This window comes from Patagioenas fasciata, chromosome 9 (genome assembly GCF_037038585.1).
Source record: "Patagioenas fasciata isolate bPatFas1 chromosome 9, bPatFas1.hap1, whole genome shotgun sequence".
Lineage (NCBI taxonomy): Eukaryota > Metazoa > Chordata > Aves > Columbiformes > Columbidae > Patagioenas > Patagioenas fasciata.
In genome coordinates this window covers 7,688,208-7,706,241 of record NC_092528.1, presented here as the reverse complement: position 1 = coordinate 7,706,241, position 18,034 = coordinate 7,688,208, and the positions used below count along the sequence as shown (strand labels likewise).

At 46.8% G+C, this 18,034-nt stretch overlaps 1 protein-coding gene across 5 annotated transcripts in view; it reads right to left on the bottom strand.

Annotated features, from left to right (window-relative positions):
- INPP5D (inositol polyphosphate-5-phosphatase D) overlaps positions 1-18,034 on the bottom strand; it is a 55,747-nt gene that overhangs the window by 16,955 nt on the left and 20,758 nt on the right. For all 5 annotated transcript variants that reach the window (XM_065844765.2, XM_065844767.2, XM_065844766.2 and 2 more), the window contains exons 6-12: positions 10,184-10,334; positions 7,913-8,084; positions 6,738-6,878; positions 2,155-2,242; positions 1,323-1,403; positions 1,083-1,154; positions 684-807 (exon numbers count right to left, since the gene is read on the bottom strand). In XM_065844765.2, the coding sequence (XP_065700837.1) occupies positions 684-807; positions 1,083-1,154; positions 1,323-1,403; positions 2,155-2,242; positions 6,738-6,878; positions 7,913-8,084; positions 10,184-10,334 (829 nt within the window). The remainder of the gene's footprint in view (positions 1-683; positions 808-1,082; positions 1,155-1,322; positions 1,404-2,154; positions 2,243-6,737; positions 6,879-7,912; positions 8,085-10,183; positions 10,335-18,034) is intronic.

Genomic DNA, 18,034 nt, shown 5'->3' with positions numbered 1-18,034 from the left:
CCAGCAACAGGCTGGTTTTCTAGCAGGAAAGAGCCCAAGGGGATCGTTTACCCTCTCATAAATCCTGCCATGTTTGGCTCAATCTCGGTGAGCTGCCTTTCCAAAAACACAACAGAAAATAAAGGGAAGTTGTTTGAATTAGACCTTCACAGACCAAACTGGCACAGCTCATCAGTAGAGATATTGACTAGCATAGAAATAAAAAATCAAGTGGAAATGCACTGAAAAATGTTACTGAAACTGAGTATCTGTCTTTTTGACACCAAAAATTATAACAGAAGTAAATATGTTCCTGCAAAATGTTTTAGGTTGTTTTTTTTTTTTTTTCCAGTGACATTGCTTTTCAGTAGAAAATGGTTCTATTGCAACCAGCTCTATGGGGAATCTTCTATCAAAACCTGTTCCCTTGCAGTCCTGCTACCACTGTCTTCACTTGGACCAGGAGGCCATGTCCAGAACAATCTGTGAAAGTTGGTTACCCCAATAGTGACTCCCTTTGCTCTGGAGGCCGTTTTGGGGATCAGCAGCCTAGACTGACCAGAGCTTTGCACAACACCCAGGACCTGGCAGAAACATCTGCACTCTGGGCCAAGCCTTGTCCCCCACAGGGCCCACAGGAACCTCGCCCCATCACCCAAGCCACCGAGGGTCTAGTCCAGCATTTGTGACCTTAAGCATCTTACTTTTCTTGTGGGTATAAAATTTGTCTTCTGGACCATCCTTAGCTCTCTTGATAATCAGTTTTCCCATTTCCACATCAACCTTGAGATGTATTTTTGAGAAAATTCCTAGGGAGTCAGCTTTCACCTATTGGAAAATAGGAAGACCTTTCATAAGCAATCTTCTACACTTCAGTCATGTGTATCACAAATGCAACACTTGTCTGAATTCATGGACACATATTGCCATTATGCCAATCCCACTAGACATCTCTAAGCGTTTGTATAGTGCTAAACAGCATCCAGGAATAGCTGTTATCTCTGTGGCAGCACAGCAAAGTTCCCAGGACCCAAAATACCGACACAAATCTGCATCACTGTCCTTCCACATTGTGATCAGCATTGTTAAAGAAGTATGTTTACCTCAAAAGTGACAGGGGGGATTAGGGAGCGCCGGTGTGTTGAATCAGGACCTTCAATCAACAGTGTTTTCACCTGTAAAAGAATTTTTGCATACCAGATTGCATTCAGTAATTCTGCACTACATTGAGAGTAACGAAGTCAGAGCAAAGAAATCCTACTGTAGCAGAAGATTGCACTGGTAATGAATAAAAAGCACAAAAGATAACAAAAAGATAACATAAAATAGCTTTAAAACTCTACCTTTTCTTCAATGGAAGACAGCAAAGAAATCATCTGGTTGAGTTTCGATACAATATTGACTGGACTAGCTTCACCGAGCATCTGATAACCGCAATATAGAAACAAAAATAGAGAGAGAGATGCATAATTACCAAACTCACAGAGACTGGAAGTGCAGCAGACCCACCCCAGGAACACCTCTCACACAAGGCAGGGAGCAGCACCAGTGCCGCTGCCGCTCTAACCCACAACAGGCAGCACAAGAGCACAGAATTGGGCTGGACATGCAGAACGATGGGAGGGCAGAAGGACACACTTGCGAACCTTGTCCATAGGTCTGAGGCAGCTGGGCATGCAGGAGAGTCAGCTTGCTGCTGTGGGACAGGTTTGCATGACCAGATCCAGAGCTCAACATACAGAAGTCCTGGAGTTTTGTTTTTCTGGGCTACTGGCAGGGAGAAGAAAGGCCTGGGACTTATATGGGCTGGAGGAAGGAAGGATTTGGCAGCCAAACATCCTGGAGTGAAGTTTATGGCAAGAGAAATGTGCAGTCCTGGTCTACAGGCTGAGAGAGGGTGGGGAGATGGAAGTGCTCAGGCAGCTTGCTGCACCTTCCTCTGGGGCAGGAAGGGAGAGCAGGCAGAGGGGACTGCAGGAGAAGAGAAACTGTGCGGATATAACTCACTGTGTGCCCTCTGCACTGCAGCCAGAGAGGGGCTAGAGAGAACAGAAGCGGTGACTGATCACCTGAACCCCACCAGTCACCCCTGTGCAACCAGAACCCTCCTCCCCACATGCTAACAGCCCTCGCATTCCTCTTTCTGCTCCTTCTCCCATCTTCCAGCCGACTCACCTGTGAGCGCTGGTGGATACCGGGGTGCAGCTGCTGCTCAAACACCTTCTGGATGGATTCCAGGGATGGGAGAGTGCGGGAGGCTTCACTGGGAACAGAGACACAGCAGAGGTGTAAGGCTGCACTCAGGTACCTGGGTATGGCAGCACTTGGTCTCTTTGGACAAAGCCACACTGCAGAGATCACGGGCCCACGTTTACATCAGACCTGCTCTCACTATGTGTCATACTCTTGTCCCTGGCTGCTTACTGCCCTCGGAGGTGGTGGGACAGGTGATGAGAGCGTCTCTCAGCTGTCCCAGTGATGCTGCCAGCGAAGGCAGCTGAGTTGGGCAGCTGACTTTGTCTTGTCATGGCTGAAGCATGGGCACACTGCTGCCTCCTCAGAGGTGGCAACTTCCTAAATCTCCCCAGAAGGATGTCCTGGCATCAACCCAACGATGCCAACTTCAAGATCAAAGCACACTCAAAAATCTCAAAGCCCAGCAAAATTTGGTGCCTATGAAAGTTCCAGCATCAGGGGCAGCTCGGTTTTGCACAGTCCATGCGCAGCTGCCAAGATTGACGCAGGATGCTGAGGACATTGGGGTGAAGAGGAAACTAATTTTTAGATTTTTCAGCTCATATGACAAAGAGGGGCCGGGCGCAGCGAGGGGGTGGAACAGCCAGCCTTTAATCTCTCGAATGGGAACGGTTCATGGGTTACAATGAGATTCTTTCAGCATTTCCCAATTAGATTCCACAGGATGCTCATTTGTCAAAATGCTGTTGTATGAATTTGGCACAGAAGCCGCACGCTCCAATAATGACAAGACTTATCACGGAAAGAGCAGCCAGGGAGCGCAGGTCAAAAGGAAGGTGATCCTGGGGAGCAGCGCGAGGATGCTCGCATTGTGCCTAGTCAACAGGGGATGTTAATGATTTCCCTCACTTTCCTAAGTCTGAATGGATCGGATTTTACTCCCTGTTTGTTGGCAAAAGTGCTCCAAAGTGAAAATATGCCTGTCTGAAGATTAGATATTTGCCTAGGTGGTGAACCATGGATGATTAATACCACTCACGTTTGAAATTTCAGCCTGAAAGACTTGCCGTGGGCCACACAGAAGTACAAGACACTTGTAGGAATACGGATCTGCTCAACTTATTCCTCCAATACCATAGTTCAGCTTTGGATCAACTAGGGTCAGTGTCAGCAAATGGCTCTGGCCACAAACACAAGACTTGCATTGATTTCTGCAGCCATGGAGTCAGGCCCCACAAGGCAGCAGGCAGCTGCAGGAGCATTAGGTGAAGTTTGGTTTGAAAAGAATAAAAGGATATTTACTGTGGTCAAGGGTGCAGAACATGGAGGCCTATCCTCGAAAACGCAGAGCAGCAGCTGCTTGAATCAGTTCAGAAATCATTTCTCATGGGAAAACTGCCTTCTGTTTATGGTGCAACGTGTAGCACGCGTGTGAGGATGGGGGAAGAACATCTTCAGGCGTTCAAACTCAACAAAACCACAAAGTGGTTTTAATTTTACTTATAACTCCTTTTGTTTTCTTTTCTTGATAGTATAAAGGAAATACACGCAGTGATCTTCATTCAAGTGTCAGAAGTCTGTGTCTCCACATATGATTGCATGAGTGCTGGTATCACAAGTGCTTGAAAAGCTGCCTTAAAAACTCTGTGAGCAAATTATCCAGTGAGGGAGAATAAACAGGAGCATGCAGGACAGTGATCGATGACCAAATGATGGTTTCAGATAGTAGCAGGTGGAAAAGACCACTAGTAATGTTTTTCACTTGAAGTTGGTAGGAAACTCTGAACAAAGTCCACTCACGTGGGTAGTCCCCACTCTTCGCTGCACGGACACCAAGTTCTTTCATGAGTCAGCTTTCCAGCCACTGGAGGATTCCCTGACTACAGAAACCCTCATATGACCATTGCTTTTAGCACTGAATGCTTCACGAAAGTACCCATTGGCCAGAGTACTTAGCTGCCCGAGCAAACAGCCTCTCCCAAGAGCAGCTGTCCCCTTGTCCTCCAGGCTCAGATAAGATGTGCCATAGCTGTCCTGACCCCTGTGGCCACAGCTAGTCCTAGAAGGCAGCCGCAGCTTCCTGCAGAGTTAAAACCAGTTTTCAGTGTCTCTAAGGCACATTGGGTTCTGGTTCTTGCTGAATCAACCCAGGGATCAGTGGTGAGAGATCACAAACTCTGCATCCCAGTCTGCTGTGGCCCTTGAGCTCCTTGGTCAGAAATGGGTCCACGGATAATGCACAAACTGCAAAAGGCACAGACTGCTCACAAGCAGTTGGCCCAACTCCTCTCCCAACCCTGTGGGGTTCACTACATCTTTTTTTTTTCCCCCGATCGCTGACAGCTCCAGTGTGCACCCCTCTAGCTCGGAGCTTACCCACAGCCCAGTATCAAACTCAGAAGTGAGTCAGCCAAAGGGCATCAGGATGTTCATTTCTCACAGTGACAGCAGCGTGTCTGTGAGCGACAGCTGCGCTCTGGGACCTTTGAGGAAGAAGACAGAATACAGCATTGCAAAAACCTCCGATTCAGGGCAAATCAGCGCAGCTCACAAACAGCCGGGGTCAGCTCAGCCACAACCTGCACACCCATAACCCTCAGCAGTCCCAGGAAATTCAAAGGAGCTTCAGCTCCAATGAGAGAGCTCAAGCTGTGCCAATTAACATTGGTACTTCTCGTTTGTCGGGGCTTTTTTTAACCTATTCTCAAATATTGTGAAAATAATGAAATTGACCATGATTAAGAAAAAGAGGACACAGCCACTGAGAAGCAGCCTCAGAATTTCCTGGACATTCAGCTGGAATCCCTATACAGCTGAAGAAAGCTGAAGTAAATAAAAACTAAGCTTAGGCAATGCCACTGATTAAATTTGAGTTCAGAAGACTGATAAGGGAAATAAGCTAAAAGCCCAGACAACCTCTGAGGTTAGGACTACAGAAAACAATAAGAAACCTAAGAATCTGAAAATTAGTCAGCTGAAGCTGAGGAAATACTTTGGTTGGATGGTAGAGATTCATGGGACAATCCAGAGAGGGAGAGGTTCCTCAGAGAGATCTGACTAGGACTGAAAACAGCCTGCAGTTCTGGACCTGCACGAAAAAACTGAGAAGGCAGATCCATCTAACTGAAATAATTCAAGGATGGGAAGAACATGCTGGGGAATGCGGGGGAAAACTGCATGATGCTTTGCAAAGTCCAGTCACCAAAATAACCTATAGAAAATCTGGAAATGTAAAAGGTATCCTGGCATTTGGGAGGGTTGTGGACCTGTTGCATCTCCTTTCTTGCCATCCCATGTAGGCTTATGAGGAGCAGGGTTGTGAAACCCAGATAAGGTGAAGCAGAATAAGAAGCTGGAAACGGAAAAAGCCAGCCATCATCAGAACAGCAGTACTGGAGGTATTTTAGTAACACAAAACTCTCACTTGTGATTTCATTAGATTTTAGTTTCCATTGTTCAGGTTTATTCTTAGCTAGCCACCTGGGTCTCCCCCTCTGTGGTCCCAGAGAAGCAAAACCCTCGAGCAGGGCACAGAAGAAGCACAGCTTTTTGTACAATCCATCCTCAGTCCTGCCAGGTGCCTGTCTGTCAGGGCTCCTGGCAGAAGGATTGGGGCTGCATAACCCCTCCATGCCCACTAAAACGTGTGCCATGCCCACCATGTCAAGGGAGTAATCACGGTCCTAAGCAGCTGAGCACCTCAGTCACTCCCCGTCTTCCTTCCATGGGTTAAAGCCAAAGAAATCAGCCCCATTTTAGTCCTTTCTTCAGCCCTGGTGAGCTCTGGGAGAACAGGATCAGGCCAGTGGCACTACCAGCCTCACTTCTAAATACACTGGAGAGAAGGATATTGCAAGGCAGACACAAGCGTGGAAGTATGTGCCCTCTGCCATTTAGAGCTTCAAGACTTCTGCAGAGTGTGGACTAATCTCCTTGGCTTACAAGCAGCAAGAGAGGAAATCACATCCTTCCACCAGAGAAAGAAGGAGCTCTGCAAGGGTTTAGTTCCCCAATCCGAGTTTTCCTACTTGGGACCTGGAAAGTCTGTAAATAGGAAAGGTAAAATTTGTAAAGTCTAGGCTTGTTTCTCTTTTAATTTGAGCTGGACTTCACTGACATCAACGGAATAATTTCAGGTTCACAGTGCCTTAGTGGCAAGGAGAATCAGTGTTTAAAACAGAGCTATACACCAATATGTGCTTGTTTCCATAAACGACTTGTGCTTGACAATTCTGTGGGTGTCATTTACGCATTACCAAATTATGCGGTTAATTGGTTAGTACATTTTTTGTTTTGTTTCTTTCTAAACAAAGCATAAAAAGAATACCCTACTGACTGAAACCGCCTACAGGAAAACTTCACTGTCAGAGCTATGTCTTTTATATAGATTTCACATCTTTGGGTCAGAATCACAGGTCATGAGATCTAAATATAATGTTTTCAAGCATAAGCCAGTTTTCTGTGCCAGACATGCAGGTTCTGAATGCTTGCACACGGAACTCACATCAGACTATAGTGTTACAGCATTGTACTCTGATCTCTGAAAACCAGCCTTTAGTTACCTGAAGAGTCCTTTGCAAAGAAGCGTAAGCAGTTTCTTCAGCTGAGGAAGATTGCTTGAGCCAGTCTGCACCATCTCCAAGTCACTAATGATGTGAACCCGCAGGTAATCCTGGATGAGTTTAAGATGCTCGTCAGAGACACTGTGAAAGAAACAGACAGGTCAAAAGCCAGTTCTCTCTTTTCTGCTCCAAAACATCAGACAGCTTTGTTATTTATCTGATACTTTCACTGCCAGCACAGGCAGATGGAGGGGGCAGTTTGGCTTGGATTTCAGTGTAAACATGCAGTTTTCAGAACTGGACCATGGATTCCCGTCACAGGCTTGTGATGCCTGGCTTTGCCAGAGTCATGGTGGGAGCATTAGCCTTGGTAGGTAAAGCTAGGCTTTATCTGCGAGGTCGCTAATAACAGCTCAGGGGCTCTGGAGAGATGAAGACTCCCTTTCACCTCATCAAATCCCATTTTGAGGTTCTGTCTTGTGCCCTGCCAAATGCGGAAAGTCCCAGTCGGCTGCATAGCCAATGAAATGGTGCCGGCAGCTGAACCGAACTGGGTTTCTCCCAGCCAGCCAGCTGCTAGTGAGTCACCACAGCAGGACGTGCATTGCCATGTACCACCGTTTGCTCACAGCCCTCCACTGCCCTGCCAACAGGGATGCCTTTTGATTTTATTTTTATTTTACTTTTAAACTTCACAGATCTGGTCATTAAATACCACGCAGTTTCCTCTAAGGCTTCAGTGCATGTCCCACATGGTAGTGGTGTCACACCTGGACAATGTGAGTCAGACCTGTAGCTGGAGTAGATCAATAAGTATGAGTACCTGGAAACCCACACACAACTTTATTCTTTTTGAAGACTGGCTGGTGCTTTCTGATGCAGTCTGTAGTTTAGGTACATGGCTAATACACCAAGTTCTCTCAGTTATTACCATCATTTAGGAAAATATACCTCAGTGGGGAAAGTCTATTGGTGATTTTAATTCTTCAGAAAAGTAATTTTTTCTAGATGACAACTGGACTGGAAAGAGTAGCTAATGCACTACAGATCTGATTCTGTTCTTCATTTTGCAGCATAAATGAGAAGCGGTTTTGCAGAATCAAAGAGGTCCTCAGCTGACCTAAACAGAGAGGCCCAGAAAGTGCAGAGCTGGGCTGAGACTTTGTCATTCTCACCTGCTTGTGTCCTGGTACTGCAGTCGCTGGAGTAGTGTCTCAGAGAGGGACAGTTTATTAACATCTGCCACCCTGGAGTTTTCAGGGAGAGACGATACCTCCTTTGTCTCACTGCTTGGCAATGCCACGAGGACGTTGCGTGGGGGCAGGATGGGAGGCGTGGGTACCAGGTCTGCCAAGGAGGAAGGGAAAAGCACAGTCATTCCCACACGGCGATTTGCCCTCTTCCCCTCATCCACAGGCCGGGCAGCGTCTGCATGGCAGTGGCAGTCACTGCAGAAACCATTCCTTCTGACGGGCCTCCCAGTTCAGAGCTGGAAAGCTCAGTGCTTGACACTGGCCCAGCCCTGTCCTCAGGGATGTCACTGGTGTGTGACCAGTGGGCTGAGCTGCCAGACTTGGATCTCACATGCAGGCAGTGTTGCCTCCACCTGGCAGCGTAACTTCATCTGCGTGGGTTTCACTGTCCCATCCACACAGCAGATATGAAGGTTAATGAGTTACTTTGAATATAATGCTTTAAGAGCATCTCTGTGCCTCATCCACATCATTACCATTATCATGGAGACCTGCTTCTGGGGCAGAAGGGATGGAAGGGTGTGATGGAAAGCGGACCAGAAGTTGCTAATGGAAAGAAGTGAGCAGCTAAAGTGAGCAAACACAGGTAGAGAGAATGGAACCCATAATCCAGTAGGGAAGGGCTGAGTATCTGGCCATGACTTGCGGGCATCAAGTTGGAAGCACAAATGATTTTCCTGCTCTGTCATCCTGCTGCTCAACACACTCCCCTTTCCTGGGAGCAGACTGGGTTCATCTCCATTTAGCCCAGACATTGTTGCCTTTCTTTTCCTACTGATTGCTCCAACACTTTGTTATACCTGTCATGTGCAGCTGCTTGAGTTGTGAGGTTTTGTTTGGTTATTTCCTAATGGTGGAATTTTCATTACAAAGCGAAACCCAGACCTGATCCATTGCTCCTGGGCAGAAGCTGTGATTCACAGGGACTCCAAGGTCACAGCTGGGTGGTGCATCTGCAGGGGACCTGGGCACTCACATTCCACCTCTGCAATTCTATGTGTAAGATGGTCAGACATATATAGGTCCTACATGGCTCCAGTACAACGGCACCAAAGTGCCCTAAGAAAAGTAAATTCTGTATATGAACAGCTCAGCCCCAGTGCTAATGTCTCTTCATCTAAAGGCTCTTAGTCTTGGCTAGAACTTAATTCCCTGCTGCTCGCCTCTCTGTATATTATTTTTGCTGTAGTTCCCTCCCCCGCCCTGAGAGCTGGAGACTTGGTGCAGTTGGCCAAAACCCAGGAACATCTTTCCTGAGCAGCTTTGCAAAATTTTGTTCTCTTTCTTTATGAGAATTGCATATGAAAATCTTCCAGCTCCTATTAGAGGTACATTGGATTGCATAAATGTACACAGGCGCATCAATCTACTTTAGTGCACGTGCCTGCCTGTCTGTCACAGGGACTATGTCCTTCAGATGAGTTTTATTATAATGCTCATCGTTTCCGGACAGACGTCAAAAAGGACAGGAAGGATGGCTCTGTGGGCATGACCTTCCCCTGGGATTCAGGAGGACAATGACAGATCCAAGGGAATGATCCAGGAAAAAACTAAGGAATGATCCAAGACCAGTGAGCGTCAGGAACCCTCAGTGACATTTCATACGAAATAGTTGGGATGATGCCAATCACGCCTCTTTGTTATACATCTGTCTCTATACGTAGACTGTCTGCCGCTGTGAGATTTGTGCCCTCTGGTTATGACTGTTAGAAATGTTCCCTAGATCAGAGCAGATAAGGGGGCCCGTGTTGCAGGTGACCCAAGACCCACAGCAGCCACAGGTGCGTGGCACTGCAGAGAGATGTGCCCCATGTCTCCAGGGGACATCTCTGCTGTTGGGAGAGTGGCCCTACAGACGAAGTGTGGGGAGAGGGATGCGGAGACATGGAAGATGGCTGGACATATACCAGCCTGAGGTCAGATGAAGGACAACAGATTGGTCAGCCTTGCACCTGATATAATATAATTCTGCAGAGAGACCCCATGTATTCTCTCAGGTGAGCTGAAATGATGCTCCAGATATGGTACTGCCCCAGAGCCATGACAACTCACTGCCTCAAGGCCTTGCCAGCTCAGGTCTCTCTATGCCCCGCTACATTTTATCGCTCTAACCCCCCTGCATGCACCGTGTATCTCCAGTCCAGAGTAAGTGTCAAGGGTCTGCATCACCAAGTCACACCACGGGATTCTCACCAGCATACTCCTCCAGTTCATCTGCAGCCTCCTCTGCTTCCCGCGGCACTGGGTATTTGAGGTGCCACACCAGACCCATGTTCTCTTTCTTGTAAAACTCTATCAGTTCCTCCAAGTTCTCAAAATACTTCACAGGGACACCCTCTGATGCCTGAAACAAAACACAGAAGCTGTCATGGTCTCGGATTTCCTACCACAGAAACAACGCTCCTCACAAAAGGAAAAACAAAGTCACAGAGAGAGAAAACCCCACAGCTGCAGTCCCGGGAAAGGCAGCGCAGCCCTCGCTGCCTGTCTGACCACAGACTGTGTGCAGAATGACTCCTGCAGCACAAACACAGATACGCACACGCATTCCAGACACTTGTCAGCAAAAATGGCAACCTCAAAGATCCACTGAAGCCAAACTGAAGAGCTCTCTCATTTGACTCAGTGTGCTTGGCTTCAAGCAAAGGAAGACTTTGAAAACAAAGAATTATCCTGGATTAATTTTTGCATCCTCTTTTTCACTGAGCACAAAGCCCTTGGACTACGCTATATTTTGTGGTATCCAGGAAGAATTTTTCTGTGAAACTGCAAGATAAATGTGTCTAAATCTAGATGTTAGCATCCCTTCCAGGATACAAAGACTCACAATTAGGTTCAAATGAAACAAGCTAGCAAGGTACTGTCAGGCAAAAAAATGCTCAGATGAAGATTTAGAAGGCTGAGGCTCGGGGCACAGTGAGGACTGTGAATGCATCAGGCATGACACCCAGCTTGCCGGCTGGATTTTAACTGTGACTAAACCTGTTTCTAGCACAGCCCTGGCCACTAACCTCAGGAAACAGATACCAGCAGAGGGCAAACACAGAGGTGAGGTTCTAGAGAGGTAAAGCTTCAGAGCAATTGTATCTACGCATAAGCGTGAATGGTAAATGGGCTGGATTCACCAGGTAGGAGCAGCTGCCACCCCTGCAGATATGCCCCCTCGCTCCAACCAAGGGCCAAGAACAGAGAAACAATTTGTCATGGCTCAGCACAGACCTCCTGAGCAAAAAAAAGTTCTGCGTTACCTCCAGAACGGTGCTTCAGTACTGAGAAACCCAAGGCAACAGCAACATGGAAGTTCTGCTCACTCTTCATGAGGTGTGGTCCTCCTGGATGAGAGGTTTTCTCAGAGAAACCAACCCAAGAAGGTCCCGTCTACACATGCAGCAGAACATCAAGGAGAAAGGGCAGAACGGTCCAGAGCAGATGCTCTCCAGCACTACAAGACTGTTGTGCTTGACTTAAAAGAGCAACACAGGGAACCGTTCACATGTGGGGATACAGCAGCAGCGGGCAATCAAAGGGACAACCTGGGCACCCCAAAAGCAGGCTTGACTCGCACTAGTTTACATGCATAAAGCTAGATTTTGCCCAAGAAACATGGTTAGTTAATAATGAATTAAACTTTGCCTCCAATTTGAAATAACTTGTTGTTCAGCCACACTTCTGACATTCTGCCTCTGACTAATAGGCAGGAAGTTTTAATTTCTTTTTGGATTGCAATTATTGGTTGTAAAAATTCACACACAAAAAGCTTTAAGACAAGTTTAAACAAGCTTATTTACCTGCAATTTGTGCTTCCTCAGTTTCTTATTATCTGTGAAATTTTTGTTTAAAAGGCAAATGTAGCAAACCCAGGAGATTAAACAGGAGAAATGTTGGCATAAACCACTGTGAGCAGAGCACAGAAAAACGTCTTCGGTGAGTCCTAAGCTTTTTAATTTTCCTAAAGAATAAAATCTCAGGCCAGAAATTAGGACGGTGCTTTCAATACTAAACCACTATCGAAGCCTTCAGTGCCCTCAGGCCTGCCATCAAAAATACCTTTCATTTTTAACTACACCTGCATGTCTTTAAAGTCACAGCAAGACACATTTTCATAACAAATGTGTATGATGTTTCTGAGAGCTCTGCCTGTACAGCCTCCTTTTTTGTCTCCCATGTCTTCCTGCATTTATCAAGATTTATTCTTTTCATACACTGCAAAACGTCACATTCGGCACTGGATTATATTTTTGTGGGGCCAGAGGTGTTGAAACAAATCACTGGTTAACACTTCCCAGGACCGTAACAGCACATGCCAGATCCTGCTCGGCTATAGCAGCACCAACTCAGCATAATCAGAATGATTTCTGATTTACACCGATTAATGCAAACACTGCCCTGGCCCTCCCAGACTCTTCTGCTTCTTGATGCCACCTGCAAAGGCTAAGAATTGGGGAAAACCATTAAGGAAAAAAAGCATGTAGCTCTAATCATAAAATCACAGAACAGTTTGGGTTGAAGGGACATTCCCAGCTCCCCCAGTGCCACCCCTGCCATGATCAGGGACATCTTCACCAGCTCAGGTTGCTCAGAGCCCCATCCAGCCTGGCCTGGGATGTCTCCAGGGATGGTTCATCCACCACCCCTCTGGCCAACCTGAGCCAGGCTCTCACCACCCTCAGGGGCAAAAATTTCTTCCTCATGTCCAGCCTGATTCTCCTCTCCTTTAGCTTAAATCCAGCACCCCTTGTCCTATGGCAACATGCCCTGCTAAAAAGCCTATCCCCATCCTTCTTGCAGGCCCCTGTTAAGTACTGAAAGGCTGCAATAAGGTCTCCTCAGAGCTTTCTTTCTCTCAGACCCTAAAACACATCAAGGGTAACCAGGAGGGTCAGGGTTTGCCACCTCTGTCTTTGCAAGAGGAAAGCTTTGCCATCAGTTCTCCCACCTCTTGAATTACTGCAGCCAACCCCTCTCCTCCTCTTTGCAAACTCATCTTCATGCTCCTACTTCACTTTCCAGAGACTGCACTGTCTGCCTGCTGCCCCAGATCCCCAACAACTGACGACTGGCCCCACAGCCCTCAGTCCCGTTCCAGTAGAGCACCCTCCCACCCAGTGCCCAAATGCTGCCTTCTCAGCCTCGTGTTGCAGCTCAGTTCCTGCTCTCTCAGGGCACCTGCAAGGAGACCGCTTGCCCTGCACAGCTCTTTTCAGGTCAAATGGATGTAAGCGTGAGGAAAGGATAAATTAGCACTTTTTGCTGCCAGGGATAGTTCAGTTTCTGAAACCGTGCTGGTCTCTGCAGTAACCAGAAGCAGCAGCATTTTGTAACAAGCCTCCTTCCTCTAACTCACTGCACCACATTTCATGAGTGGATCAAAGCCTGTGGGCCAGCTCAAATTCCTCAGAATGGCCATAAGCCCTGGCTCACATGGATGGGTGCAGGCACAGGGAGGCCCCATCACTGCAGACACACTCTGCCCTGCAGCCAGCCCACCACCTCCAGCCACCTTTCTCGATGAACCCCACCACCTCCTCTCTCAAGGGTAACTGGCATTTGCGGCCATATGGAGGAGCTGAGCTTTGCGAGCATCTGCATCCAGACACCCAAAGAGAGGCCATCTCCATCCTGGCAGTGCTGGCTGCTCTGACAGCCGACATTCCCCCAGCCCATTCGGGATAAAAATTATCAACTCCCCACAGCACACAGCAAAAATAAAGGATAGCACTTGCATATTTTCAGACAGAATCCAGCAGGGAGCTGAACATGCGTCCTGGGCAGCTGCACAGAGACAGCGAGAGCCACAATAAAGAAAGAGGGAACCAGCAGGTCTGGGAGCTCCAACCAGCCATGGCCAAGCACACAGGGAAGGATGCGGGAGTCTCAAACCTTCTCATGGTCAGGGAGCTCGAGGGCCCTGCCCCACGCCACGAAAGCCACAGCAGCAGCTCCGCCTTGCTACACATCAGCTCTGCCATCATCAGAGCCTGAAAGCAAAGATGGCTGGGTAATTCTCACTCATTTTCTTTTGTATTATAATTGTTATTATTTGCAAGGACCTCAACAGAGGAAGTGTATGAGAAGGGCTGTGCCCCTCCAGCACAAAGCAGTGCCCAACAACCCACTCTGCCTGTTTGCCTGCACTATGAAATGAGCTCCTCTCCTTTCAAGGCACCCCCCAAATTTCCCCACTCCTCCCAAGAGAGCAGGGTACGCTGCATTGAGCTGCCACCCTCCACACAGAGGCACAGCAAAAACTATACATTGTCTGAATTAAGAGAGAAAACAGTAAAAGCAAGACTTCGCTGCACTTGCTTCTCCCCTCGGGAAAGGATGAGAACAAAGCCTGCATGACAGACACGAGTCATGTTGCTTGACAAACAGCTGCAAGGCACTCAGATACCACCGGCGAAGAGTGTTGTGTGAGCCTCTCTAAATCCAACAGCCCGTAACTTTGCCACAGCTGCAGGATAATGGGACCATCGGCCTGGCTGTGGGGTGTTCCCAGCCCAGCAGTGCCCAGCGCTGCTGAGTTGACGTCTGTGTAGCAGAACCTGGTTCTGTAATGTTGCGACGAGTGTTCAGGTTGCTAGACAGGCCTACCTGAAGGCTGGAAAAACAATTTTCACTGCTGGCAAGCAAGGAAAGCAGCAGGTAGCTGGGACATTCGCTTTCTTCACACCTGAACTTGTGGCAAAGGTTTATGGGTTGGGAAGGAAAAGCAAGGGTGGATGGTAAAATACCGGCACTGAGTTGGTCTGCATCTGGCCACAGTTGGTGCACTCTGAATAAATGTCCTCGAGACAACCACGCTGGATGACAGGAGCGAGGCAAAATGGAGCCTGAACTTTATGCAAACTTGCTCTGGGTTTTGAGGCAAGGAGCAGACATGGAATGGGCCCCTGCAAACAAAACCGAGCAAGACAGGGCAGCACGGAGCAAGCTGGAGCCACTGAACAGAGCACAACAATGAAATCCACTTCCCGCTCCCCCGCCCTCGTTTAGTAACTATTTCCTTGGGGTTATCAGGGGATAGATCTTGTTTTAATTGCGAAGTGAATTGTTTCAAGTCATTAGAAACATAGATGGCAAGTGTCATCTCCACGGCAACGCAGCACATCCCCAGAAACGTGCTCCCAGGACACGGGAGCGCCGAGGGCAAGCTCTGCTTCCATGGCATCACCGCAGTACCTCAGCCTTGCACTGACTGTAGCCACAATGTACAAAAAGTAAACACCTCACGAGCATACGCAACACAGGGAACAGCCTGTAAAGCAGCAGAATTGCGCAAAGGGCTCTGGATAATGGCAAATCGGAGAGTGCATAGCAATTTTACAGTGGGAAACTGCACTGGAAGAGCCTGCGTCTTTCTAAGATCTATGAATGGCAGTGTCATATGAGATCCAGGAAGAAACCATTCCACTATACTTGGTGCTGTAAGGACTGCAGTGTCCAGTCCAGGGCACCATATTCTAAGGAACATGTGAAAATACCATACAGAGTCCCAAAGAAAAATTATGAGGACAGCCGAGGAGTTGGAAAATGTGATTTACCAGGAAAGCTCTGAAGAATGAGACTGGTAGGGTCTGGCAAAGGGACAGCCTGGAGACATCACAGCAGCAGTCCTACAAGTTTTAAATTTTCATATAAAGAAGATGGTAACCAGCTGTGCTGCAAGTCCCCCTAGGACAGTAGATGTGCAGGTTTACATTAGGTCTCAGGGAGGCTTGGCAGGCAGAGACAGTGAAATCAGGCTATGCAGAGAGCGTCTCATGACCAGCTCAACCATTTCAGCTGCAGCCCAAACCACAGATTCTCAGATCTTGCACATGTCCTTCCAACTCCAACCCTTTTGGCTGGAAACCTTTCCCACAAGATGTCTTGGTGTCTCCTGTCCTCCAGAAACTGCCCTCAAGTTCGCAGGTCCTTCCAGTTATCAATTTCCCTTCCATCCCCTGTATACTCATTGTACAGTGGTTTAACACAACCAGCTACACCTTTTTGCTGCTCATCCAGTCCAACCCCAATGCCATGAGCAGGGACATCTTCACCCAAGATCAGGTTCCTCCAGCCTGGCCTTGCTTCTGAGTTCTTCATTTCATGCAAACAGGTTATGACTACAGCCTTTAATCTCTTTGGTTAAATCTTGTGATTCCCCTTCTGAATTTATCCACCTAAACTTCTCAACAGGTTTTTGTATGGCTGAGATAATTTCATCTCCCTTTGTATCTGGTGTAAAAAGGTCAACAGAGCCCAATCTAAGTCTCTTCTCCTTCAGTATCTCCAAGAAATGCCATGTGGCCAACAGACACCTCAACAGATACTCCAAATATGGGTTTGCTGAAAAGCAGCTCTGAACATAACTCAAAGAGGTTACATGTGGAGTACAAAGACATAAAGTGAAAAGAGATTTAAAAGATGTAAAGCCAACACGAAGGCGGGCAAGGAAGTGGTTAACTTGGGGTTCATTACAACAATTGTATAAATAGATGGCACAGGAAGTCTGGGGCCCTCTGAAGGAAGAGGAAGTGTTTTCCTTTCCTGAGCCCGGCGCAAGGAGGAACTAGGAAACTGGTCATCTGGTTATATTGCTTAAGGGCAATCTTTTCTAACCAGAGTGCCTTAAACCAGGTATTTAAACCCATATATAGGCATTTCAGTAACAGTCAATAAGTTTTCAAAGTTATAAAATTCTTGCGATACCCACCAGCTTAAATGGAAGCTGAAAATCAGGTCACTTCTACTTTGGTGTGAAAGGCTGGCAGGAGCTTTTTTCCTTTTAGATTCAAAAAAAAAAAAAAATTCTTAAGCTTCCTAGTTTGGAAAAAAGTTGTCTTCAAGAGTGTTAGCTAGGAAGTCTATTTGGCATTTTTAAATTTACTTTCGGCTCTCCATGTAGGCAAGCATTTATATTTCACTAAAGAGCTGAACCTAAGAACTAAGAAATTCCCAGTAAATTATTTTCTCAGGCATTTCAAAGCAACCTGCTTGTGTTTCAAATTTGTTTTGTTGGAAAACATTTCCCATTTATCAATCAAATCTCGTGCTAAGAAATTTCAGGAGCATTTCACAGGAATGGGATCACAGGCAGGAATCACAGCTGGGAGAACCAGCTACTTCCCAAAATACAAACCACCCAGAAACGTACTCTATTTTGAATGCAACACCCGGGGCCAGGAAGTTTGGATGACGGGTAAATCTCAGCAAGAGAATCCCTGCAGAGGAACAGAGAGGGAGAGAAGAGGCAGAGGGAGAAATTTGGGGAACATGGGTAGAGGATGCCGGTGAGTGGCCAAACCAGCATCTCCTCGACATGGAAAAATCATAGAAATTTTCAGGAGAATGACACAGTGTAAGCGCATTTGTGAATTATATAACTTGAGTAATGTTGTAGAGAACAGAAGGTGAATAATGTTTGTCTCCTCTGAGACGAGAAATGCTGAAGGCTTTCTTGTCCTTTCCTGCATACAGTTTGGTCCTGATGCTCAAGTTTGCTTATTCATGTCACTTTTACTACATTTAAGACTTTAGGTGGAAAAAGTGGAAATCAGTGAGTTCTGGGAAAGAAGGCTTCAGAATTTCTGAAAGAGATCATACACAGAAGGAAACAAGGAATTGCAATTTAATAACAACTAAGTATCTATTACTTCTAGCTTGTGTTCCTGGCTGAAAATCAGACATCTAAACAAGAAAAACTACGTGAAAAGAGGAAAAAAAATAAAAAAAATACTCTGTCGACTGTCCTGTAAAATTCCCTCTGTTCCTCAAATGCAACTGAAGGACACCATTACACACTGCCTCTACTACAAGCTCCATTTCTTCAAGGTTACTACTGACTTAAGAGACACCATATATGTATTACTGGCACTGCATCACAATTTATTAGTTATTACATATATTAAAAAATGGGAATGTAAAATTATTTTTGCACTACTTTGCACAAAACATTTGTTAAAGTTCAGCACCTACTTCCTTGCTCACAGCATGTGCATGAAATACGAATCCTATCGCTGCCAGCTGAAAACAAGTCAACCGGGTGCAAATACGCCTTCT